We start from the raw sequence: 27,930 nt of genomic DNA on the forward strand, positions 1-27,930 counted from the left end.
CCTTGAGTATTTGGAATGAGGATAATAAACTTTCTGTGGGGTTAAGCAGTGTGCAGTTTTCACCTGGGATTTAACAGGAGAGAGCAGAGGCAAAGGACAGAACAGTAGCTGTAAATAAAGTGTGTGCAGGCATTCTTTGTAATCCCCGTTCACTTTTGCCATACTCCATTGAAATGTGTTTTTTTCTACTGGTTGCTTTTAAAAGACACCGAATCCTCTCACGCTCAAAGAGCATAATGAACATGTGGGACATAAACAGTGAAGTTTCCAGCTACTGGGCTTCCATTACTCTGGGTCTGGCATGAGGAGGAGGGCTCAGGTGCGAGCCAGAGTCTGTGTTTAGACTCATCAGTGACCCGCTGTGTGACACCAGGCCTAGGGTCTCCCACAGTTTCATTTTGAGGAACCGTTCAGCATAGCGGTTCACAGAGAAAAAGATGCCTGGGTTCAGGTTTCACTTTCTCCACATGCTCAGTCTGACTTTGACTTATAGAACCTCTTTGCTCATCTGTAAAACAGAGATAATCATGGTATCTAACTTACTGGGTTGTTTTGAAGATTTCAAACATTAATAAATGTACAGCTCTTAAGAGTGCTCCCTGGTTCATAGCAAGTACTGGATACATAGGATGTATTATTATTATTATTATTATTATTACATTTCTGCTTATAAAATAAGATGTTAGTCATTTCTACTTTCACCATCAAAAATATAATTCTAAAATATTTGAAAATATTTGGAAGAAAGATTCTTGATGTTATTAGTGGGCTATTATCAATTTTATTTTCTTTGTGTCCATAGGTATAGGATGACCTCAGAAGGTACCTTATTTATAAAAAATGCAGTTCCTAAAGATGCAGGGGTCTATGGCTGCTTGGCGAGTAATTCCGCTGGAACAGATAAACAGACTTCTGCCCTCAGATACATTGGCAAGTATAATCAGTGCTAAAGACAATTAAAATAGGTTGGATGTCATATTAAACAATGTAAAAGTACTTTGCTGAGAATATTAGGAATGAGTTATACCTAGTCTTATGATGTATTATTCATTTTCACACAATGATGAAAACAAATAGTGTAACTACTTTAAGTTAAAAGTTAGGAAATGAATAGCTTCATTAAGAAATCAAGGAAGCCACATTCATTTATTAGGTTGAGTACTTTTTTGGTGGAGTCTACAGGGTTTTCTGTGTACACTATCATGTCATCTGCAAACAGTGACAGCTTTGCTTCCTTCTATCTAATTTGGATGCCTTTTATTTCTTTTCCTTGTCTGATTGCTGTGACTACAACTTCTAATACTATATTGACTGGAGTGGTGAAAGTGGACACCCTTGTCTTGTGCCTGATCTTAGGGGGAAAGCTTTTAGTTTTTGCCCATTGAGTATGGTTTTGGCTGTAAGTTTTTCATATATAGCCTTTATTATGTTAAGGAATGCTCCCTCTATTCCACTTTGCTGAGTGTTTTTATCATAAATGGGTGCTCTACTTTATCAAATGCTTTTTCAGCATCTATTGATATGGCCATGTGGTTTTTGTCTTTCATATTGTTTATGTGGTGTATTACCTTTATTGATTTGTGTATAGTGTGGGAGATTTCCAGATTGTCCACAAAGTTGCCTTCTCACAGTTCATCTCTTTTCTGCAATATTTCACTTACTAATTAACAAAGTCAATATATATGTATTTTAGTTTAATTAAACTTCTCTTTTATATTTTCTACTTAGATTCAAAACTGTTTATGATATTTCTGTCATTTATCTTTTCTAGATATTACTTTCACTTTCATCGTCAGTTTCCCCCCAAACTCAAACATTTATTAAAGATTAATTTATTACAGTTATCCAATAATATAATATTCCATAATATAATATGATGTATTCTCATATATAATATAATATTCTAATATATAATGTTACACAATCAAATAATATGTATAGACTAGAATATTTAATTTAATTTGGTCTTTCTTAAAGAAACAAAGGCCAATGGCATAGATGTTCAATGTTAGTTTGTTAACTGAATAATTAATGGCTATTTGTCATTCATATTAACGTAGTGGAACAGGCAGTGGAGAGGAAGGGGTTATAGAGTTATAGTTGGTATGTGGAGGTGAGGGAGGTAACAAAAGTGTCATAAATATTGCACCTGAAAACTGGGAAAGAAATGGTCTCATTTATAGACACGGGGAAGGCACAGGGCAAACAAGTTGAGAAGGGAAGAGGGCTCAGATTTAGAGGTGGTTGAAAATGTTCACAGAACACCCAGCTAGAGAGAGAACAGACAGTTGGGAATGTAGAAAGGAGATTAAAACAGACTGTGCATTGCAGGGATGAATTTGGGTTCATTTTCAAAGAAGCCAAACTATTGGACCCATTTCTTTAACTTATTCATTACCTGGAATATATAAAATGCAATGCTGGAGATTGTGGAGTGTAAAATTTTTTAATGTATATTACCCAGGTATATTTTTATGTATATGTATATTTTTAAGTGCTTGCATAATGGGAGTGCATATTCTTAAAAAACTATAATAAGGCAGACAAATAAGTATTTCAGTAGAAGGTAGGTGGAGGGGAAGATTAATTCCTGCTAGGGAATTTGCAAATAGTTCTCAAAAGACAGGATTTAAGCTCAGTGTGGAAGAATGACTGAGATTTAAAGAGTTGTGACAAAGGGCACTTCAGGCAGAGGAAACATCTTTAGCAAAAGCAGGAGATGGAGAGTAGGGCATATTTTGGACAACCAGTGTTGCGCCATGCACTGTGATGATTAAGAAACCATAATGGAGGGTAAGATAATATTACGAGTTATGATTTTTGAAAGCCAAACTGGGGAATTATGAAAAACGAACAAACAAGACAGCTCAGTTGACTAGGGCATTGTCCCAATATGCCAAGCTCACAGGTTCAATCCCTGGTCAGGGCACATACAAGAAGAAAACAATGAATGCATGAATAAGTGGAACAACAAACCTCTCTCTCTCTCTTTCTCTCTCTCTCCTCCCTCTCTTTCTCAAAAAAAATCAATAAATAAAAAACTGAAGATTTTCTAGTAGAGGAGTAACATGATCTTTGAGAAGCTAACTCTTTTAAACTGACCTCAGTTTAACTAACTGAGTTAGTTAGTTAAACTAACTCAGTTAAACTAACTTGAACTGACCTCAGTTCAAGTTAGAAAGTTCTAAAAAGTCTGGTTAAAGGAACAACATGTGAGTGAATGAAAGCATTAGGCAAAGGGGATGAAGTCAACAGAGCTAGGGAAGGAAACTTAGAGAGTGTCTATAGTTAGCATTACAGGAACAACGTAGTCAAAACTGGGAGACTACTTTTTATGGATGAGACGTTTAACCGTAGACTACAGCTCTCTCTCTGTAGTTAAACATGATTATCCCTAAATCACATGCAAATGTTATAACAGATTCCCTTGCAGTTGTATTATCCTTAAGTCCTAATGTAGTCAAGTCAGTGTTACCGCCATTGCTCTTTTGCTATATTTTTATTATTATTTTCCTTCTTTCTGCTCCTTCAGTATTGTTTCTAAAAGATGTGTTCAGCTTTCTAAAATTTTTCTTTCCTTTTATACCTCTTTTTTCCTAAAGACTGTTCAATTAATTTTCTAAATGTTTTGGGCTCTGTTTTAGCGGAATTATTTTTGTCTCATATGTTTTTTTGGCCTTCATAAATAATCGTTTCAACACACACATCTACATGCATATGCTTGTAAGAGTTCCTCTCTGTGTATAAACACTGAAATAAACACATGTGCATGAATAATGATAGATGGTTTTATTGGTTCACCTAGTAAATGTAGACAAGGTGCATGCGGCATTGTGCTAGACATTAACTGTTTGTATGTTTGTTGTTTTCAGAAGCCCCAAAGTTGATCGTAGTTCAGGGTGAGCTCTTGGTGGCCCTTGGGGACACAACAGTTATGGAATGTAAAACCTCCGGTGTTCCTCCTCCTCAAGTGAAATGGTTCAAAGGTACATTTCTTAAGTATGTTCATGTCTGGACTTTGTTTTGTTTTGTCTTTTTTTTTTTAAGAAAAATGATTTGTTAAAAGTTTCTTTTGGTGTGTGACTTGCAGCCCCATAAAATGTGTTTATGATCTCACTAGAGACAATAGGTTAAAATCCTGAACTCTGCATTTCGGGATTTGCCATCTGGTGTGGATTACAGGACCGTGAAAATCAAAGCAGGAAAAGCTCGCCTTTGCTAATCCAGCTGAACGTTCTCTTTGTTAGTTTAGGATTGTTTCCTGTAAAAAATTGTCCAAGAAAATTGTTCAGTTAACGTTGGAAATAGCTTCACTGATTTCAGTTCCCTTTTAAGATAATGGCTCTCACTCTTAGAAAGTTTTCTGGATTCTCAAGCATACTTTCGATAAAGTGCTCAAAGAAAGATGCAAGTTGAAGCTTAACATTGAATGACTTTATCATTTGTCTGCCTGTATTTGTAACAAAGATACACCCCTGTGCTTCTATAAGAAAAGAACAACTGTGTACTGCTTGTCCTTAGTCAGAATCCACTCAGACCCTGGTCCAAGCTCAGATGCTGACAGCGTATATCTGCATAAAATATCCTGCTTCTGTTTCTGTCTCCGTTTTTCCAACTCATGAGAAAGAAATATTCCCACAAACACACCCTAACAGGGAGGTTGCTAGGATTATTGAGATACTGTTTCCAAAATACTTTTTAATCTTCATATGAAAAATGCTAAATAGTACAAAGCACTATTGTTGTGATTCTGTTTATTAAATCACAGACGTTTCCATAGCAACGGGTTGATGTCATAATCACAAAATTATTAATTCACCTCAAGTTCAAACGCTTAGGGAACATGAGGTGAAAGAGAAAGGCTTTGTCTAGAAAACAAACCCTTTCAAATAACATGAATCAAAAACAGGGAGGGAAGCTAGGAGATAATACCATTTTTAATGTTTTTTGTGTTAAATGATATTTAATCTTTCTGTTTTCTCTGATAAAGCATTTCTGGATTTGCTTCTCAGCTGGGTTTAGTTCAGTTTACATAAACTAATTCTGGTTATTTAAAAATGCTTAAGTCTTTGAATTATAAAAGAAATAGATATCAATTTCAAGTGCACGTCATGATTAAACAGATCCCCAAAAATGTATTATAGTAGCAGTACTTTATGTCAGTCCGTAGTGTATAAAAATAAATAAAAAATAAAAAATAAATAAAAATTTTTAAAAGCCACAGAATCTGCTGATTTCTCTGCAGTCACAAAGAAAGTCTTTTATTCTCCAAGATTGAGGCTAGTTTCCTAAATAGCTTAGTCTTCATGTCTGTTGTGGTTCCAAAATTGGCTTGAGAGGTAAAGGAAGAGATAGGGAGTCATGCGGCCACTTCATGAAGGATTCTAGAATGGACTTCCCTTTAGTTTCTTCTTTCAGCCATAGGTGTTGGAGCTTAATGGGCCCAGTAAATAATACCCCGTGTCTCTAAGTTATGAACCAACAGAGCTAGAACGTGGGCGTTAAATCCTTACAGGCCATGTTGGAGAGCACGCTCCAACGTTCACTGACAATAGGCAGAGTGGCCCTGCGCCCCACTATCAGGCCAGCTTACTCTTCTGCTTACTTATAAGCAGAGTCTGGATCGGCAGAGGCAAAACTAGTGGACCAACTCTTCTGTATGCAGACTGCTCCAAAAAGAAAGGGAGTGGAGGTACTGTCCCTCCCTGTCTCACCTCTGAGGGGAGACCCCAGGAAGTGTAGAGAAATCTTACCTGATAGAAACTATAGGGGCAAAGAAGAATTGTTACCCTAATCATAAGAATACTTTTTATGCATACCATTTTTTTTTCAGGCAATTCTGATTGAAGAAAGTTGGTGGCTATTTATTTGTTTAGTTAGTTATTATAAGAACATGAGATCTACCTTTTTAACACATTTTATTTTTAAAAATATTTTATTTATTTATTTTTTAGAGAGGAGAAGGGGGGGAGAGAGAGGGATAGAAACATCAATGTGTGGTTGTCTCTCGTGCAACCTCTACTGGGGACCTGGCCCGCAACCCAGACACATGTCCTAGACTGGGAATTGAACCAGTGACCCTTTGATACACAGTCCGACACTCAACCATTGAGCTACACCAGCCAGGGCTAGTTTCAAGTGTATAATACAGTATTGTTAACTACAGGCAATAAGTGGTACAGCAGAGCTCTAGAACTTACTCATCTTGTATCACTGAAATGTTATACCTGTTGAACAATAACTCCCCCTTTTTCCTGTTCCCCACCCCACCCCTGGCAACCACCATGTATTAGTAAATTATATTACATTCAGACACTCAGAGAAGTGGAATTTCATTAGTACAAATGGCCGGCAAAACCTTAGATTTTTCATATTTAAAAACGAGCAACATTAAGTGGGTTCAAAAGAGCATCAGGGACACTATTAAAATGTTATATGAAGGATATTTCTGCTAAAATATTAAAGAAATTGGACTTATTTGTTTAGATCAGTGGTTCTTAAAGTCTAGTTAGTCAGGGATCCCTCCAGGTTCCCCATAGTTCTTTGCAGAGAATCCAGGAGATCAAAGTTATTTTCCTAGTGATGCTCAGATGTTACGTGTCTTTGGCACACACTGTCTCATGAGCATATACTGGAGTTTTTGGAGGCTATGTGACATCCAATAAAGTGAATGCAGGAGCAAATTTGAACACCCAGCTGTCTTTTATTAAGCTGGAGATTATTCTAGAGATTTGAAAAAGTGTGCAACAATGCCACTTTTCTCACTAACTTTATTTTGTTTGGGGAAATGTAATTATTTTTTCATAAAATATGTTCATTATGTCAAAATGCCATGAGTTGATTATTGTAAAAGAAATTCATACATTTAAAATTATTCCAGTTTTGTTTTCTAAAATGCTAAATATAAGTAACTATAATCCATAACAAAACTTTGTAAAGTCCCCAATAATTTATAAGAAAACCATTGAGACAAACATTTTTCTGAACCACTTCTAAAAGGATTTTATGCCAAGGATAATGATCTCTGTTAGTTTTTACATTACAGAGGCCAGAACTGAATTTAAACTACAGCTGGTAGTGATTGTTAAATCCTAGAATAGATTGTCAGGAAAATTTATATACAGGGTCCGGTAAAAGTAAGGCCTGCTTGAGTGTGGTTGGTAGGGTAACAATATGGGTGTCATAATTTATAGTTTTCATTTGAATATTTTACCTAAAATGTCATATGGTATGCTTGAATGTGATGTTGTTAATGTTACAGAATTACATGCTTATGATTTTGTAATAAAAGATTTTGTAATAAAACAGGGGTGTTATTTGTGCCCAGCCCTGTATATTACTATGTATAGCATTCTTCTACTCTTATATTAAAACTAAAGCTCCTTTCATTTTCATTGCACAGCTTTGTATTTCCCTATGGCTTCTCCATAGTCTCCTAACTAATTTTTTAGTAGAAATAAAGAAAGGAGAGAGTCTTATGTGAACTTGATCAAACCAATGTTTTCCACTTGGCATTCTGTTTCATTACTGCTATTCTTCAAACATTGCTATTTTGGAAAGAAAAAAAAAGTAACCAGCCAAAAGGTCTATATTTCATCCTGTTATGTGCTCTGACATATACAGAAGAAATAAAGGAGAAGGAAGTTCCAAAAATCTAAATGCATTGTAGTTGCAAACATTTTAATCCCCGATGAACAGCTAGGTCAGAATGCATCCTCCCTCTGTGGGAGGAGAGTTTGTGTCAACATCATCTGCTTTTATTTATGAAAATTTCCCAGAGGCACATAGACACGCCTTTAGTTGCTTCTCTTTCTCATGTGGTATGTAGTAGCAAGCTTGGGACGATTGGGGTTTTAAGTATCAGAATGCTGAAAATACTTTATTTTTGGCATTGGTGGTTGCTAATATATTTGCGTGTGTGTGTGTTTTAAAATTTATGGCTCCTTTGACCTCTTCTCCTCCCAAAATTATAAAACAAAAAGAGAATTGTCTGTTGTTGCCTTAAGTCTATGAATTGGTGTTTTTCATAGTGTCCTAGCAAATTACTGGTTCTGGGGCTTTTTTGCCCTTTATCCGCTAAGGAAGTTACTTCTATGGCCTCAGGCCCAGGACACATGACTGGGCTACTACTGAGTGACCTTTTGCAGAATATCTTTTCAGACTTGACATCTGGGCATGCGCTAAAACCCTGTGAGCGATGGCCCTGAAATCCCCTGCAAGTTTTCAGGACCTCCATGGAGTGTTTGATATCACCCTTGACGAAAACAAATTAAAGATATAGACGCTGAGCTGGCAGTACATATCAGTACTGGGTTGTTTTTTTTAGTACTTGTCATTCTGGTTAGTTCTGTTCTTGAGAGAGGAGATAGCCGGAGGAGGGGAAGCATAAGGAGCGGGTACCCTAATGCATAGATTTGTTGACGTATGGCCTGCCTTCAGACAGGAATGGTTCTCAGGGGATTTGAGCTGCTGCGAAAACACACAGCCCAGGCGGGTGACTCAGATGTAACTAAGTTTTCTTGGGTCATCACACCGTCACTCTGAGGTCAAATTCAACACATAGTTCCATCGCCCACACATTTATCCCCTACCTGCTTGTCCCCAAACCCCTGTAACTCCAACTTAAAGAACTTCAGTGAATACAAGGTCTGTCCGGAGAAAGTCCAGCCATTGATAATATAACAAGGATGGTTTGCCTGGCAGCTGAGGAGAGTCGACTGGAGTGCACATGTGTGAACGATGATGACTTCACTGTACTAGTCAGTGGGGGAGGTGGACTCCTTTGAGTGAGCATGTGTGCTGTGTGGCCATCACATTCAAAATGACTGAGCGAGGAGAGCAATGAATCTGCATCAAATTTTGCATGAAGCTTGAACATTCCTCCACGGAAACTATTCAGATGATTCAGAAGGCTGCAACTATAGGCAGCTAGTGATTGGCAGCTTCGTTGTGACAACACACTCGCTCATGCATCTTGTGGGCAGAGTGTTTTTTGAAACATCAAATCACCAAGGTGACTCGGCCTCCCTACAGCCCAGAGTTGGTGTCCTGTGACTTCTGTTTTTTCCTAAAATTAAAATCACCTTTGAAAGGGAAGAGATTTCAGACCGTTGATGAGATGCAGGAAAATACAACAGGGCAGCTGATCACGACTGGGAGAACTGTTTGAGGTCCCAAGATGCCTACTTTGAAGGGGACTGAGGCACCATTGTCCTGTGTACAATGTTTCTTAACATCTTGCTTCTTCTTCAATAAATGCCTCTGTTTCTCATCTTACTTGGCTGGGTACTTTCTGGACAGGCCCTGTAGTACATACTTCATAGAGGTATCCTGGAGATTGATATGACACCTCTCTTAGCTATTGTCAGAAGTTCCTTACCCATTCTTCTACCAATAAGCTCTTCCCTACTCTCTTTAGCTAGCTGTGGTTCCTTCTTACCCAGACACCCTCAGCACCCTCTCAGGCAGCTCACACAAAACCTCACAGCACTCAGCAAACCGAAAACCTGGTCATTAACCAAACCAAGAACACCTGTGGTCTCCTGGGCATTTCTGGGGTGACCGGAATTCAGCCTGCCCCATAGATGGTGGAAATCTCTTTTCAACCCTCATCTCCTATTCCCCATTCCCTCTTACTTGACACAGCCATGGTGACAGCCACCGTCCTGTCCCAGTCCCCCAGTGCAGCTTCAAAGAGTCTGCTCTGATTTAGGTACCTGTGCATTAGGAAAGACTTGTCCATAAATCACATAGGGCCAGATTTTTGGCCATACGTTGGCTCATAGAATTATACAGACTAATAAATCAGCTCAGTGCCAAGAAACACTTCATTCTTTCACTGCAAAAACATTGTTTAAGTGTCTGCATTGTGCCAGACACTTGTATTTAAAAATTTTACAATCAGTTCTCTTTAGAAGTTTTGAAACCAAACCAATAGCAAACTATGTAAATACTTTCAGCGTTTCATGTTCTCCCCTTTGTTTTGACTTAGGGGATCTTGAGCTGAGGCCCTCAACTTTTCTCATTATTGATCCTCTCTTGGGACTTTTGAAGATTCAAGAAACTCAGGATCTCGATGCTGGCGATTATACGTGCGTAGCTGTCAATGACGCTGGAAGAGCCACCGGCAAGATAACGCTGGACGTTGGCTGTAAGCATCTCCGCTCTGACAGACAAGTTTCTTTTAAGATTGATCTGCTTTTTCTTTTTCTGTGCTCATAACTTTGAAACAATTGGCTGGAAATATTAGTCAGAAAAGTAAAATTAGACTTAGCATTTATGACTATTAATATAATAATGGTAAGTAGCATTTACCAAGTGCTTTCTGTGGACCATGCGTGACACTAAGAACTTGTACGTGTGTTATCTCATTAAATGCTCATAACCATTTTAAGGGGAAGATACTATCATCATCTCCATGATATAAATAAGGAAATGGAGGGGTAAATAGGCTAAGCAACGTATGGTCGCAGACGTATGGAGGGGCGGAGCCTGAACGTTTGAACCCACGTTGTCTGACTTCAGATACTGTAGGCTTCCTCGGTATATCATCTATTGCCAAAATTTTTTCAATACAGAATCATTCATTCTGACACCAAATTCCTAAGTAATAACATCTGGAGGCCATAAATTAGACTTTGGCCCTAAACATCATTTGGAGATGTTGATGACAGCAAAGGTAGCAGATTGTGCTTTTGACTTTTTTTCTTAAATTTGCTAGCAGTGACTCCTCAGTGGATAAAATAAAGTACTAACTACAAATAAATGTCAGTCATAATGCGAAGGACACAGCATGTGCACGACCAGTGTAGTCAGATTACTCAAGACGTTTGACCCTCCCTCCTTTGTCTCTCCAGCTCATGAAAAAATTTTTACACAGTATGGTAACACTTGAAATAAAACAGAGCTTACTTTGTAGGAAAAAAGAACCTGGCAGCTTTGTTTTAGTAGATAATTCAAACATTTGCATCACTTAAACTTATATAAACTATGACATTTGTTAAGTTGTATTTGCATTTATGTATGATGATTTTCGTGCCAAAGCTGTTTTTTAAAAAAACAAAAACAAAAGTTAGGAACTCTAAAGAAAATGCATATTTTAGGATAAAAATCATGCAAAACATTTTGCTTCTATTATCTTAATTTTTTAAATGAAAATCATGGCTCTCTTAGCTTAATATTTTGTATCATATAAACTAAATTTTTTTCTCATGGGATCTTATATGGACCCCTCCCCCTTGGCTATCTGGTGAACACTCTGCCTTCTTAGTATTATGCCTTTGGAGCAGAATCAACAAAGCTGGAAATGGCCACAAAGACCCCTGTAGAAAATACCTAGGGTATATGGCCGTATATGTTGGGACCATGACTAAACTCCGTGGTTGTTAAGAGAAGTGCCTTGGAAGTAAGACTGGAATCTCTGGGTGCGGGGTATTGAATCTACCAGCAGAGTGTAAAACGCAAGTAATGCTTTTGGTGACGTAAGGTCCAAATGAGGAAGGTCATTAGATAAAGAATTTGTATTTTCAGGAAATCTACAAAGTACATTCCTCGGCATTTTCTAGTTCTGCTTCTCCTTTCCTCTGGCACACAACATTCTTTTTTTTTCAGGGTTCAAAAACAATGTTTTATTTTTTTTGTTGTTGTTCAAGTACAGTTGCCTCCATTCCCCGCCCCCTGACTCCAGCCATCCCCACCTCCCACACCTGATCCCACCCCCACCCCTTGGTTTTGCCCATGTGTCCTTTATACAACATCTTTCCCAGTTATCTAGCTCTGGAGGAAGAGGGAAAGAGCCTCAGTCATTGTTCCCAGCAAAAAAAGGAAATGACTCCCTCCTTCTCCTCCAGGAGAGAAAATTAAATACTTAACACATTAATTTGCTTACTTACCGCCTTCTCGATAATCTTTTCAGCTTCTGGACTTCCCAGGTTCTCTCTTCTGACTAGCGATAAGCCATACAAGGATGAGGGCTATCTCTGCTGGGATGACCTGTGCTGGGTTAGAAAGCATCCTAAGAAATGTTTTATATGTACCTTTATTTCTTACACTGGACTTTGTTTTATCTTCACTCATATTCAAGATCTTCACTCTATGACCCTTTCTAAAACAGAGACTTTTTCAACTGTTGTTCCTATAATCGTTCCCATGGAATCATTCCCATAAACTCAATCGTTTGCTTACTCTAACCTTGATTATTGTTAACGATTGCCCAGTAATACCGAAGTCAGCGCCTTGTGTTTCTGTCATGCCTTAACTATTTTCACATTCACTATTAAAAAGTCCTGGTCGTTGTACCTTACAAAGTGTGATTATCCACATAAAACTGTCATTCCATATCCTGGGATGTATAGGATGTCACTGCCAAGATCTGTGCAAATGACAATGTGATGATGGCTGTGATTATCACTATGAGGTTGAAAAGCAAGCAAAAAAAAAATAAAGAGAGAGAGCGCACTCCAGATTTTCCCCAGAATGGTATCAGGTGGTTAGGAGAATGGGCTCTGGAAAGAAACTGGATTTTCTGCCTGGCATTGAATAGCACCTACCTGATGGGTTGGTTGGAAAGATGAAATGAGACATCATTACTACCCACCTGCATTCAGCGTGTCAGTGGTTACTGCTGTTCTTCTGCAGCTGTTTAATGGCACTTGTATCAGTAGGTGAATATTGACTTCACAAATTGGGCAGTCACTTTGATACTTTGAGTCTTGGAAAATAATGTAGACATGCATATATACCAGTGGCATGATATTTCAGATTAGGGATTGGACTTCTAGTGTGAAAGTCATTGTTTCCACTTGATTTTTAAAAAAAATCTTGGGACAAGTTAAGTACTACTATTAGTAGTGAATAAGATTATTCATTTTATTTTATTTTATTTTTTGGATTACATGCACTTTATTATCTTTTTTGTTTTTTAATGTTTTTATTGTATTTTTTCTACTACCATTTAGTCCCTTATACCCACCTCCCCCTGCAGTCACCACACTGTTGTCTGCGTCCATGAGTCCTTTTTCTTCTTGCTCCCTCTACCCTCCAACCTCCTTGCCCTTTAGTTCCAAAACCATTGGGTGTAAATCCAAGTAGCTTATGACTTAAGAAGGAAAGCATGCTGTTTTCCATATCACGTAATTGTTTGGGTTTTCAGATTGTTTTTTTGTGGGCCTGTCACTTCACATCAGCTCTATTAGATCAACATTTTTTAATTTTACATTATTACAAAAGGACTTTCATATTGTTCTTGAGTTCCAGCTTCTTGTGGTGAGTCTCCTTTTTTGTATTTCTCATTGTCATGGCTGTAAGTTGTGGACATCTCAGGTCAGCAGGGAAAGTTACCAATGACTTTTATCCATCTTAAAAAGAGGTGGTGGATTCTGAAGTCATTTGGAAGAAGAGAAGATCGGCCACATCAAACACAACGTTGGCCTGGCAGCGATATTATTTGCAGCATTCCACACCACACAGGGTTTGAGTGGTCGACTGCGGTTTCGTGTTTTGTGGTTTGGTAGAAACGAAACAGTGTGTTCATCCATGTTAGGAAAGAAGAATCTCTGTGTGACTAATATTATGCAAGAGTTGTCATAGCTGAGTATATTTAATTATCATTAAAGGAACTGGAATAATTTTAAGGAATAAGTGGTAGAGCAAGATGGCCAACCTGTTTGTAACTCTTATGTTTTCACAATAATGTGTACACACAGACACACCTATCAGTAAGCGACAGAACTGTACGTGCATTAACCCTGAGCAATTGGCAAAGTACTTGTACACAAACATTTAAAGGATCACGGAAGATTCAACATAATCCTGACAGACTCTTTGCAGTAGCCAAAATTGAAATTAACAATAACTATATCAGCTCTACAATATATATGATCAATGATAATTATTATTCGGGTGATAAATACTTGCTAAATGATTAATAAACATTCTCTCTCTAAACAACATGAAGTCAGAAATGCTAGTACCCCCATTTGTTCATGGGGAACGTTAGACCGGGGAGGTAAAATCGTTTTCCAAGTTTACAGACTGAGAAGTAGGGGAAGTGCCATTTGAAACCACCTAGTGGGCTGTAACTCCTGTGAGCAGCACAGCCTCCCGCGCGCAGGTCCAGCACTTTGTGCTACAGTCACTCCTGCTCCCTTTCCCCCGGTCTCTTAATCTGTTTGCCATCTGCCAAGGTAATTCACTTGGAGCCCAAATTGGCCACACTCGGGACTAGGAAGTATTTAGGAGGCTCGTTGGCCTGCATTAGGAGTTGCTTCGTCTTTGAGGTTTGCTTGTCGTTGATGATGTTTTGGCTGCGCACCTACTTAGTGCCTGGTACTCTCATTTGCCTTGTTTTCTGATACCAGCACATATATCCCTGACCTCGTGCTTGTCTTGTACCTGACGCTGTTCCCGAAGCTTCTTCCCCCGAGGTGACTTCTCCTGTCTTAATTGAGTTTTATGGGCACAGCTTGAGCTTCGCTTATCCACTTATATTGCAGTTGTTCTTGGCTTTCTTAGTTCTGAACATTCTCATTTGCCTGCATTTCCACTGATGGCTCTGTTCAGTTCAGTCGGTAAGCTTGGCTTTCTCCCAAGTCCTTGGTTGATCCCAGGCTTCTGCATATCTTTTTGCTCTTCTGGATTGATTTTCTGTCCCATTTTCACACTCCCCTAGCCCCACTGTGAGCCTAACACTTCCTGAGACTTCTACATGTAACCCCAATTTTTCTGAAAAGCAATGAGCTCTTGAATAAATGACTATAATCACTTTAGAGAAAACTAATTAGGCCTTCTATACCTAGAATAAGCAAACAATGAGTTATTTTCTAAACCATTTTAAAATAGGTTTATTTTGCCTATTATTTTATAAGTCAAATCCCCATGTAGGTGGACTAAGAAAAATCTAAACAGATGCACTGCTTCTTTTTAAAATCAGTGCTCCATTATGGTATTTAACCTATTTTATTTAGGTCCAATAAAGAAACAATAGGGTTTCTGAAATTGTCATGTTTCCTTGAAAATACAAGTTAAAGCGCACTGGGTCAAGGTTGTCATTAGCATACACACTTCTACAAACACACACACACACACACAGGATTACTGTTAAAGTGCTTTAATATTGATTGAATCATTCACAAAGATCTGGCATTCGTGTATCATGCACAAAGCACTATGTTAGTTGCTATAAAAGGTAAAAATATGGACGCAAAAATAAACTCTCTAGGGAAAATCAAATGAATCACCTAATAAAAGGATAATGGTGGCCACTGCAGTGAGAGTGGTGCAGAGCAAGATCTCTGAGACCTCGAAGAGGGAAGAAATCCTATTTATTTGGATGGTAAGAGATGGTGCTAAGGGGGGACCTTTGGACCTGGATTCAAGTATCGTCAACATCTCCAGGGCCAAGATCGACAACAGACATTACATTTGAAAGGAACGGCAGTCACACAGGTGCCCACGTGAGAAAGCTCAATCCTTGTCTAGAGTGAAGAGATCTCACTGCCTAGAGAACAGGATTTGTGTAGGGACACCATGAGAAATTAGGCTGCGACCTTAGCGCGGGTTCCTTATCTTTGACCAATAAAGAACGAGTGCTACTCGGAAGACAAATGTACATCTGAGTCCCTGAGTTCTCATTGAGAAGGATGGATGTAACCTCTGTACCCATTTTTATTAGCCTGCTAAACAGCTCAAATATGGGCAGTTTAAGGAGCTCATAGAAAAGGGGAGGCTTATGAAGTAAGAAAGGGCAGTGACTCTGGAGTCAGACCTACCTGATTTTCAATCATAGCTCCACTGTTCAACTCCACATGACACTTAGCAAATTCGCTATGTGTTTCTCAGTTTCTTCATCTATAAATAGAGTAATAATAGTACCTACTGAAGAGGTACCTCTCCTTGATACTTCCTTTTGGAGTTATACATAATCAGGTTTCATGAATTACCTCCAACAGCATCATATACATTTCTCTTTGCCTGGAGTCTCAAACACCATTACTCATGGTTCCGGAGGACACACTGAGAACCTCATGTATTCAGGCTTGCTGATGGCATCCTCCCCATGTTACATTCCTGTGTTTTCCGAGGTGTGCCTCTCACGTATTTTTAATTCTTCCTCCAGTGTCCGTGGTTACCTGAGTTGTGTGGATAATTATAGCCTTCTTATCTATAATTTTATAATTTCAGAATCGTCTCTTAGCTCTAAGATTTTAAGCACTCATTTTCTCTTTATCAAATACTATCATCTGTTACTTTAATTTGTATCCCTAATCTCAAGCTTAAATGTCTTTAACCCAAAGATGTAAAAATAAGCAGTACTGGGAAGCAAGAATGTGATATAGAATGGATATAATTTGTGATTAAATACTGTTAGCTTGTTATACAATGATCTATTAAAGAACGAACTCTGCTATGAATTAAGTTCATTTAAAAATTTGAGTAAGCTTTGGAAAGTGTCAAAATATTTCATTACAAGGCAAACTTATTTATAATAAAGCTTAAAGATTTGAGCATAACAAAGATATGAGTATAACATAAAACTAAAATTGGATCTAGATTTCTAAAATGAAAGATTTCATTTAAAGTAATTTTGATTTAAATTCTCACTCTTCATCATCACTTTAAATAGTTGAAGTTCTTTGGGTCTCTATTCATTTATAAAGCAAAAGGAAATATCTTCTATTTCAATAGCAGACAGGAATACTTAAATGGTAAGTTTATACTATTATGTGAACAGTGGCTTGATTCACATTCAGTTTGTTGACAGTATAATAATTAAGTTCATATTTAATGTGCCTGTATACTATCCCAATGACCTTTTCTGTTGTTGTTTTAAATATCTTCTAGCACCTCCAGTTTTTATACAAGAACCTGCTGATGTGTCTATGGAAATAGGTTCCAATGTGACATTACCTTGCTATGTCCAGGGTTACCCAGAACCAAAGATCAAGTGGCGAAGACTAGACAACATGCCGATCTTCTCAAGACCCTTTTCAGTGAGTTCCATCAGCCAGCTAAGAACAGGAGCTCTCTTTATTTCAAGTAGGTTAAAGGAAATATATTTTTATATAAGTGCACACATATATCACACACTCATGTTTTACGCATAGGTGTTGCTGGGTTTCAAATAGTGACCTGAGCTTGCCAGTGCATTTGGTGTTTGCTGCATTTCACTTTAAACGCATATTGAAGTCTTGTATTTGGAGATTTTCATAAGTGAAATTATATTTTATTTAAATGTAAGCCATATCAAAACAGCTTGTGAAGCAACACGACTTCCATATATATCATTGTTTCTTATTGCAAAGAGAGTCACCTGGGCCTCTTAGGTGGATAAGTGATCACATTTTATTGATGTCTGCACCAACTGTTGTAGAGAAAGGTAAAATATTACTGGTAGTGGTGCTAATGCATTATTTTTGGCCAAAAATACACAACCGCATGTATAGGGATCCTATACCTCATGGAAATTTCTTTATTAAAAACTAAATCTATCTGGAGCAAAAGACTAAAATAAAATGTCAAATATTCCATGATCCAAAATCTTTCCCTGCAAGCTGTTAAGCATCAGATGTCTATCACCACTTTGTACTTTTTCAAATAACGTTGAGAATATTTGGATAGTGGCCCCAGAGGAGTAGAAACATTTAGATGATTAATTGGTTTTTTAAAAAAGTAATGGCATCTTTGTAGTATTTTGCATCAAGCCTCCAGTAATTGATTTCTGTGTTTATTAATGATATTAAATGCACATTGACCACTTAAACTTGCAAATACAAATACGACTGTCTAATTACAAGAGCCCCAGTGTTCAGCTCTGTACTAGGCTCTGTGTTGAAGACAGTGGTCCAATGTGGGGTCCTTCATTCAGGCATCTTACAATCCACCGTCTGAACGCACAGCCACAGAAACACCGACTGGGAAATACTCACTGGGTTGGGTCACGTGGTGCAGGACCTAACTGGGCAGGCGAAGAAATGCATTTAATGAGAATGAAAAGGACGCCCCCAATCTTCATAGACGGGGAAAAGCAGGTGAAAATGCCGTTTTAGAATAACAACTCTGCAGGGTGGGAGGAGAGATGAGAGAGAGGGAGGAGGGGGGGCTCACGCAGGTACACGGGTGAGGGGATGGCGGGATGAGAAGCAGCCCGGAGGGAAAGAATTAGGCCTGCAAACAAGTCAGGTAGAGGAGATAAAAGAACAGAAGAGCAAAAGAGGGCACTGTATTGACCGATGACCGCCCAGCTGTCCAAGTTAAATCCTCTAGAACGAACTAGTGACTAGAAACTTAGGTCTCGGTGGTATTTTGTATTTTGGCACAAATTAGTCCCAGAGTTGATAATATAAAAAATAGCTTGCTTAGAAGTGTTGGGTGACTTATTCACCAGGTGGTCTGCTGAATTTCCCTGTGCCAGTGAAGGTTCGCTGTGGTTGAGAGTAGGCACCACCTGCGTTTTCCAGATGCTGCTCTGTAGTTAGTGTGCTTCTAGTTAACAGAGGAGTAGGATCTTTCCACCGCACGTTGTCTGAGAGGGTGTGGAACTCTTCCTAAAGGAAAGCTGCGTTTTTCTCTGTCCAAATCTCATCAGCAGATTAAGCTGTGCTTATTTTGGTTATGATACTTGCAAAGATGGCAGTCATTCCCCTATTTAAAATCTTCTCTTGCCTCCCCTATGGCTCTCAAGACAAAAGCATAGCCTTTATAAGGCACCAGGCTACCTCTTCCGGTTCAGTCTCCTTCCTGTATCCCAACAAGCTATAACCCAGTGGTCCTCCTCCTGGTCCCCCAACACCCTCTTTAATAAAAAATATTGTTATGATATTTTTTGTATTAGCTTGAAAAATTCCATATGTTTGCTTTATCTATATAACAGAAATCATTTTAACATCTCAAATGTGGCACAAAGGAAAATAAAGTAATTTTATTAAAGTGATAAGCATTTCAATTACTCTGTGACTTATCTGGTAATGTTTATGTAATGTACATACACATTTATGTACGTCACCATGAATTTGACAGCTAAAATGCACAATGACACAGGAGTGTGGGGTTGGTAACTCAAAAACTCCAAACTGGTAAAGTGATTTTCTAAAACAGTGGATAATGTACTTTCTTTCTTCCACTTACACAGAATTAGATTGTAAGCTTATACAAAGAGGGGCAAAAGTAGGTTTACAGTAATGAGGATGTGAAACACAGTTTATTCTTGCATTATTATTTATTACTTATTGAATTATTTTCCATAGAAACAAGTATAAAACTACTTTTGCCCCACCCCGTATAATTATAAGTGAGGTCATCAAATCCACTGAATTTCCAATGGGACCTTCAGAAGTCTCGCTGGACTCGAGATAAATGTTCCTTTTGTGAATTCACTCCGTGTATCAGCTCCTTAGTTTTTGACAACTAAATGCCAATAAACTCCCCAATCCACGGGGCCAACTAAGAACATCTCCCCTGCAAACCTCCAAAACGCCCCGAGAGCGGTGGTGCAGCTTCCCATTCTTTCTACAGACCACTGTTTTCCAAGTCATGCCTTTGCCTTTGCGGCCCATTGGGTTTGGACGGCCCTCCTTCCCCTCTGCGTGCTGTTTAAGGTGCCGCTGCGATGTGTTCAGCCTTCCTTAGCTCCTTTACATGCCGCCAGTCAGTGCGCTCTCAGCTCCCGCAGCCCATTGATGGAAACTCATACTGTGTCTTTATTCACACCACAGTATGAGTGTTGGCTTCGGAATGGCTCCTCCTCTAGAATGTCTACTGCCGGAAGGCAGTGCCATAGTATCATCCGCCCACAGCTCTCAGCGCTGTGCCTAGTGCATAGTTCGTGTTCCAAAGATGATGTTGAATGAGTAAAAATGATCTCTTATTTGTAGACTTATGGGCAAGTGATAAAGGAACCTACATCTGTGAAGCTGAAAACCAGTTTGGAAAGATCCAGTCCCAGACAACTGTAACTGTGACAGGACTTGGTAAGATGGGTTCAGTGCTGAGACCCCACGCTCTCTGAAATCTTTAGCCTTCTTTTCCTACGTCATCTCTTGCCTGTCCTATTTTCGTTTTTCAGAAAACCAGGTAAATTTCTCCTTACTCGATTAAACTTCCCTCCCCCACCATATTTCATATTTTCTAGGATGTTAGAACTGAAAATAGTCTTAAAGATCACCTGCCCTAAGCTTCTTACTTTTCTCTTTGAAGAAATGAAGGTCGATTTCAACAAATTGATTTAAGTCTAAATATGAATACGTATACACATGCACACGCATGTTAGAGTAGTGGAGTTCTTTTTTGTTTACCTTTTTCATAGTTACTATTTTAGATCGTATTTTGGATCATTATTTTTGTATGTGATATAAAGTAAGAATATAATATATTTGGCTTGTAAGTAGTAAGAAATTTGTTTCAGTATCTTTTATTGAGTATTCTCTTCCCACTGATTAAAGTGCCCATTTGATCACATGCTAAATTTGTATCCCTATGTTTATTCTTTGGAATTTTATTTATGCACGAGTTCTACGTTGTTTTAATTATTAGAGCATTTAGTGTGATTTTTAAATGTCAGTATATGCTCCTCATCAATATACTTTCATGATATTTTCTTTATGTATCTTCCTTTATTCATCTACATGAATGAAATTTATGTAGAATGAAATTTTCCAAGTAGAATCTCTTAGGCATTTTGCTTTGATTTAAGTCTGATCTATTTATTGATTTCCAGAGAAGAATATCTTTACAACACTTCTTTAACCTTCCATCTGTGGGAATCCGCCTCATTTTATTTACTTGAGTAAATGACAGCCTCCTCCCCAGTCTTAGCTCTTCCAGTTTGTCCCTTCACCAGTAAGTCCTATTTGCAGTTTTCAGAAGGAACTCTTACCATTTGCAACAGCATGGAGGGACCTGCAGTGTATCATGCTAAGTCAAATAAGCCAGTTGGAGAAAGACAAATACCAAACGATTTCACTTATATGTGAAATCTAATGAACAAAATAGACAAACAAATGAAATGGAAACAGATTCATATGTCCTGAAGACGGTTCTGATGACTCCTCTTTTCCACTTGGAAATGTTTTCAGCCACTCTCCACCTGTCTATTGAACACAGCGAATTTCTCAGCTCAACATTTCCAGTCTCCCACGCCATAGACGTGGTCTGTTACACTTTCTCCATTTCTGTGCCATCACCTGTCCTCTTGCCTTTCTCTTGTCTTCATAGGGTGCTTTATCTCTATTTTCCAATTCACACTCCTTTACATTTTAAAATCTTGTTCCGGAAAACTCACGTTAAAAAATATTATACTGAGTAGCCAGGTTGGCCTATGAAAGAGTTCGCCTTCGTTTCGGGTGAAATAGAGTTGTCAGTGCCTGTTCTCTCCGACTCAGTGGCTCCGCTCATCGGAATCAGCCCTGCGGCGGCCAGTGTCATCGAGGGGCAGCAGCTCACCTTGCCTTGCGCTCTGCTGGCTGGAAACCCCATTCCAGAGCGCCGGTGGGTGAAGAATTCAGCCACGGTAAGAACGCTTTAAGTTCATGCATTCACATCCCTAGTTTTCTTGAGTAAGAGGCAGTGTATTCCAACCATTGACATTTCAATTTGATAAATATGCAAAGGTATATTTCATAAATGCCCCCCAAACTTTCCTTCATTATTAATATGTTTATGCAGTTCATGTTACTTTGGAACTAATAAGAAGGAGAAATAGTCAATAGTGTGCTTTTCATAATTTTGCATTAAATGTAATGTAATAATAAATGCTTTTTCAGAATATGTAAAAACTGAAACAAGTATGAAGTTATTTTCATGGCATTTAAATATTTTTATATACTTCTTTGCAAGCCATAATGACATGTTAATATTCTCATAAATATTCTTCCATTTTATATATTGATCTTCATCATTCACTTCAAACATGTCTTTTATTGTGAACTATTTTAAAATGCGGATCTATATTGTATCAGTGTCTACTTTTTACTTGTGAAAGGATGTGACTTCCCCAGTTCTATGGAGTTTTTCTATAAACATACTATTTATGGCAATAAAATTTCGCCTGGTTCACAGCATCTTTCTCTTCCATTTTCCAGAGCAGTTAGGCTTACTCTCATCTTGAAGTACCAATAAGAAGTGAATTGAGTCCAGGGACTAACTTGTGAAATAGTTAATATTTGCATACAGACCTGAGAAAAATTAGTACACCTCAATCGATACTAAATGTCCTTATAACATAGGATGATACTCTTTGAGCACTAAGATCTCCTGTGATCGAACAAAATGCATACATGGTACAGAGTCAGAGTGGACCATTCTGGCAACAGAAAACATTGCCAGCCTTCTGTGACTCTCTTCCCCTCCCATCCCTTGTCCTCTGATATTTACGTCTCTCACTGAGAGGCTGGCTGTGGAGAGTAAGTCACCTTCTGTCAGCTTGAATAAGTGCCCTCTTGCCAAAATAAAAACATCCAATGGTATGCAAGTGATCAGAAGGATTTCTCGGAGGAGAACAAATTAATCTGAGAGTAAAAATTATTGGTGAAACTTGGGTCCTGAGTGATAACCAAAATGACCGAAACATCAAACGAGTGGTATCTCTGGTTCTTTCCTTTTTCCAGTGCGTGCCTAACTCTGACCCATGTTACTTGGTATCATTTTTGGTGGTATATCAGGATGACGTACCACTGACCGCTACCCTTGGTAACATTTCCTGCTCAGTATTTTTCACTTAAGGATGTTAAAATATGTTGTTACTTCACCAGACATTTAATCACCTGGTTGAAAAAAAAAGCAGATTCAGTTTTGGCTTAGCCTGCATTGCCTTTTTAATTAAAATGGCTTTTTTGTTCTCTTTAAGTTGGTGCAGAATCCTTACATCACGGTACGCAGTGATGGGAGTCTCCATATTGAAAGAGCTCGCCTCCAGGATGGAGGCGAATACACTTGCGTGGCCAGTAACGTTGCTGGGAGCATGAACAAAACCACCACTGTGGATGTGCATGGTAAGGCACACCCCTGCTGTCATCCTTTCCAAACCATGTTCCAAGCTGGCTTTGTGGCTTTAAACCAAAGAATTCTGGTCCTCTGGTTAGGAGAAGTGGCTATCTTTCCTAATTGTTATTCTTAACAAAAAGCTTCATTGCTTGAACAATATTTACACTGTTAAGGCTGTTTCCAGATTTTCCTGTTCTATGTACACAAAAAGACATTCCTGGGAGTCGCCTCACTGAGTCCGGCCAAGGGCTTTTGTGAGTGGTTTCTTAATTGATAAAAGTGAACTCAGTTCTCAAAGAGTTCTGGTTAAAAATACATTTTAATTTCAGGCAAGCTGATTTTATTATACGATCCAAATGGCCTTTTCTTTTTGGATTGTGAAACAAGAATGTCCTTACTAATGACCCCTTTGTGTGTTAGTTAGAAACTGTTCTAAAGGTCACCTCATTGTTTGTGGTCCAGACCATCTTTTTGTGTGATAAGTAACTTAACAGTCACAAATAAGAAAATCCAGGAGCTATCTTTTTCCATTCGTGACTAGCAGTTACCAGCGTTTTATGTCTCAACAAATAAATGACAGCTTCATAGTTCAAGAAATTGTCATAACTTTTTTTGTATATTCCCTTTAAGGACTTTGCAACATTGATTTTTTTTTATAAGTGTGGAATTACACAATAGTTCTGGTACAGAGATGAAAGTAGCACCGAACATTTATTTTTAGTAGTTAATTCAGTCCTTTATTTTTTAGTTCATGAATTGGAGAATCCTGTAATTTCCAAATTTTGCTTGGTCTATTGAAATTTTCAGTGGATGCAGACCATCTCCTTTTAAAATGATCATCTTTTTAAAAAAATTATTTATTTCCTAGCATTTGACATTCAATATTATATTAATTTCAAGTGTATAGCATAGTGGTTAGACATTCATAGACCATCAGTTTTTAAAAGACATCTGCTTCTCTTTGTAAATAGCCTCTCTCACCTGTCTCAATCTTATATCATTTTTCACCAATGTCATATGAGATATTCTTGAAGAAATATTATTTTGAAGAAGTACTAATGTCACACTAAGTAAGTTATAGTCTAAATGAACATATATAAATGCAAATTAAAATGACAAACCATTTACTTGTCATGTCGACTTACAAAGATGGACAATCTGGAAAGCAACAGCTCTTCCATACTCAAATGACATCAGATTTGAAAACTGCTGCCTCAATCTGCTACTTCCCTTTACGGCTGTCAAACTGAATGAGCACTTGAACAATGTGACTCATTCCATGTCGCCGCAAAATGACGGCATAGTTGGAGGTTGACTGATCCATGATGATTCTGGACGTTGAACTCCTTGCTTTAGAGAATAGCCTGATATTTTTGTGTAGGGCTGGGGATCTGCTGCCAGTTCTTTAGGAATAAATTATCCGAAGACGAAAGCCAGCCTGAGGAAAACAGGAGTAGGGAGCAAAGCTAATTTAAGCCTCCCGGGGAAGCTTGTGCGCTGAGGTCTCTGGTGTCTCTGGTTCTGATAAACTTCTGCTCCAGGGCAGCTGTGATTGTTCTAGAGAAATCTGACTTAAAGGCAAGAGACACAGTGAGTGCTTAAGTTCCAGTCTCACCTTAACAATGGAAGGAAAGCCAGTGCTCGGTATTATTGGGCTTTTACTGTGTGCCTGGTACCATGTTGGGAACCTTCGTGTACAGAAGCTTCTTTAATCAAATTCATTGTTTTGAGAATATTAGTATTGCTAATTTTTATGTGCAAGTTGATTATGACTAATTGAGGTATGTAATGATGGAATTAAGAACATTCTCTCTTTTCCTTTTGCTTCTACTGATATAATGTTAATCCTTCAGTTGTTTTCTAAAGTCAAAAGATACGTTGTTCTTCTTAGTGAAAAATATTGACTTACAAACCTTTATTTTAGCCTTTTAAATGTAAACTCCTAAGGACTTTCAAGTTGTACTGTTGAATTCTTCCTAAGAACAAGAAATCCTTCTTTTTGTAGGTCAGATTTAGTAGCTCACTAAGTGATTCTTGTGTATAGACAGATATTTAACTTGTAGGGGTCAAACAGCCCCCTTCTCTGGAGGTTGGCTTATGTCAGCTCACTGCAGCTTCGTGGGTGATGGCCAAGGGTGAAAGATGGGGTTCGTCGAGTAACTCTTACGGTGTCACTTTATCTGGAGTTTCCATGGAAACACTGGTTTTCTTCACTCCTCTCGTATTTTTGTTAGGAAAGTCAACTTACTACACATAATTTATTAGTTAATTTTAAATTTGTATTAAACTCTTCAGATCATAACTGTCACATTTGCTTTGTTTATGGCATTCCCTTACAAATTACCCTGCACTTCTATCAGAAAATGCCGAGCCTTCACTAGTTTTTACAGATATTCCGCGTATCCTAGAAGGGCTCAACTCCAAAGATGCAGGACCGAACGGAAGGGCAGGCGCTCGGATTCTGAACGCTGCTTCCTGTTTCAGTTCTGCCGACCATTCAGCACGGGCAGCAGATCCTCAGTACCATCGAAGGCGTCCCAGTAATGTTACCCTGCAAAGCGAGTGGAATTCCCAAACCATCTATCACCTGGTCCAAGGTAAGTGGCCCGCCGAGGGCCGAGTGTTCATGTTATGTGTTCTGATGTTATTTAAATGGCAGCTATACATGGACCTTGTGACTGTACCATAAAACCTTATGAAAAAGGAAACCCCATGCAGCCATACCTCTTGGAAAGGACGTTCAAGTGTCCTTCGTGCGGTCACCTACCTGATGCTTGGATCGTGTTAACAACACAACAGGAACCACTAATAAAGCACGTTCTGCGTGCCCTGAAACTTCCTAAGTACCTTGGATGGGGTAGCAGGTCTTTTTTACCCCTCCCCACATCCCCAAGGACCTGCTGTTTCCAGCGCACTTCTGTGGACAGCGCCGTGCACTCTGCTAGGGTCGCACCTCATGCAGGTGCCTCCCTCGTGTCTGGACTCAGAGCTTTGTCCAAAGCCTCACAGGCCACTCGGCCTGCTAACAGGTGCCCAAGAAGTGCAGGGGGACTCACTCGTGTCTGGGAAAGGTGTTACATAAACAGCTCACTGCTCACTCATCAGAAGAGTCCCTCCGAGGTGCATCCCCACGGTTTCTCGGAGGGTCCCCAGCACATCAAAGCTCATCGGCCCAGCCACAGAGGAAAGCAGAGCAGTGAAACCCTTGATTATCTTTCCCTCCCTGTGTGCCTCACTCACTCCCCCACCCCCTCAGGCCTCTTAGGCCCCGACTCTGCTCTTCGGGAAGCCACACTGAGACACATACACAATCCTGTTGATTTCCCCTTTACATCCCTGTCGTGAAGTTGTACGGCTTGTACTTGTATTCTTGCAATGAGGAAAAACCCCTTTCCTGGGAAAGTCCTTTCCATCTTTGAAGAAGCACAAAGATGGCATATATTCTGTAAATCAATTTAAGCCTGCAGATATAAAGTAAAATAAACGATGGCATAATAATGAATGTGGCATTTGTATAATTACTGCCACAACCAAAGTATTTTGTCATACCATCTAATGTTATACATCTAACAAAAGCTCAAATATGGAAAAGTTGGTGTTGACCTCAGGAAAGACAAACAAAAAAACTTGAGATTTCTGCCTCTGGATACAAACGTACAACAATGAAGCTGATCCCAAGACAGCACAGAGTCTGGTGCAGTAGGAGTTTAGAGCCTTTTAGGAAAATACCAATATGAAATCTTTGCAGGCTGGCCCTGTGCTGTGATCAAGCCCAGAGGTTCAGCGTTTGGGCTGCAGAGGCTGACTGCCAGGGTTCGAGGGCCAGCTCTACCACAGCTAACTCTGGGACCTCCACACTGCCCCCTAGTGTTCTTTCATCTGCAATATGGGGGCTGTGATAGCTCCTCCTTTTAAGATTGTCATGAGTGTTGAAATGGGAAGGGTTTACAAGAACAAGTATAAAGGACACATGGACAAAAACTGGGGGCAGGGAATGGGAGGGGAGTGGGGAGGGTTGGGGGTGGGCTGGGATGGGAGTAAAAGACAGAAAACTGTACTTGAACAACAATTAAAATAAAAAAATATTAAAATATGAGACATCCTCAGAACGGTGCCTGGCTTTGCATCGGCACTGTCCCCTTCCTGACTGTTATTAGCATTGTCCCTCCATCTTTCAGTAGCTCGGGAATGAAATGTAGCTTCGTGCATAGTTTAGCACGAAGAACTGTGACCCTTGCTTTATTCATTTAATCTTCCTCACCAATAACTTTCTTCAAATCAGCATGTTTTTTGTCATCTCATAATTTCCCCTTGGAGAGTTTTTTCTTCCTCTTCCAGACAGAAAGTCACTCTTTATCATTAAGAAAAAACAACAACAAAAGAAAAAACTTTGCTCTTGATCGTGTTTTGCAGAAAGGCGAGCTGATTCCCACCAGCAGTGCTAAGTTTTCCGCAGGGGCTGATGGGAGTCTGTACGTGGTGTCCCCCGGAGGTGAGGAGAGTGGCGAGTACGTCTGCACTGCCACCAACGCCGCCGGCTACGCCAAAAGGAAGGTGCAGCTGACCGTCTATGGTGAGGGCTTGTGTGGGGATGTGTTTCTTCCTCACTGCCTCTGGGCCAAAACTCACAGTCCTCTCCCAGATAATGTTACCAGAGGGCTATCCCACTGAAGTGAACTGCTGTCCCAGGTTTGTATTTTTTCCTGCAAGCCAATATCTCCTCTATTTAGCTTCGGATTTACAGGGAGAATAATTGTGTGTAGAGCCTTTGGGGAAAATGTTATGGTTTTGTCCCAAGGAGCATGCCCCTTGCACCCAACTCTCTGGAAAAACCCGTTTGTTAAACTCCCGGTGAAGCCAAACCTCAGCTGTGACTTGGTGAGCGCTCTGCTTTCGAGGGTCCCTTTTACGGTGGGCAGACCCCAAGAGGGCATTTCAGCTGACCTCTTGACCTCT

The 27,930-nt window shown here is 39.2% G+C and overlaps 1 protein-coding gene across 1 annotated transcript in view; it reads left to right on the plus strand.

Annotated features, from left to right (window-relative positions):
* Positions 1-27,930, plus strand: part of HMCN1 (hemicentin 1) — a 397,440-nt gene that overhangs the window by 189,692 nt on the left and 179,818 nt on the right. Inside the window, exons 13-21 of the mRNA XM_045838584.1 lie at positions 803-930; positions 3,873-3,986; positions 9,992-10,150; positions 16,840-17,034; positions 19,869-19,964; positions 21,375-21,502; positions 22,838-22,982; positions 25,459-25,571; positions 27,388-27,547. Of these exons, the coding sequence (XP_045694540.1) occupies positions 803-930; positions 3,873-3,986; positions 9,992-10,150; positions 16,840-17,034; positions 19,869-19,964; positions 21,375-21,502; positions 22,838-22,982; positions 25,459-25,571; positions 27,388-27,547 (1,238 nt within the window). The remainder of the gene's footprint in view (positions 1-802; positions 931-3,872; positions 3,987-9,991; positions 10,151-16,839; positions 17,035-19,868; positions 19,965-21,374; positions 21,503-22,837; positions 22,983-25,458; positions 25,572-27,387; positions 27,548-27,930) is intronic.

The sequence above is a fragment of the Phyllostomus hastatus genome, unplaced genomic scaffold, assembly GCF_019186645.2.
Source record: "Phyllostomus hastatus isolate PE091 unplaced genomic scaffold, TTU_PhHast_1.1 phas_contig_283, whole genome shotgun sequence".
Classification (NCBI taxonomy): Eukaryota; Metazoa; Chordata; class Mammalia; order Chiroptera; family Phyllostomidae; genus Phyllostomus; species Phyllostomus hastatus.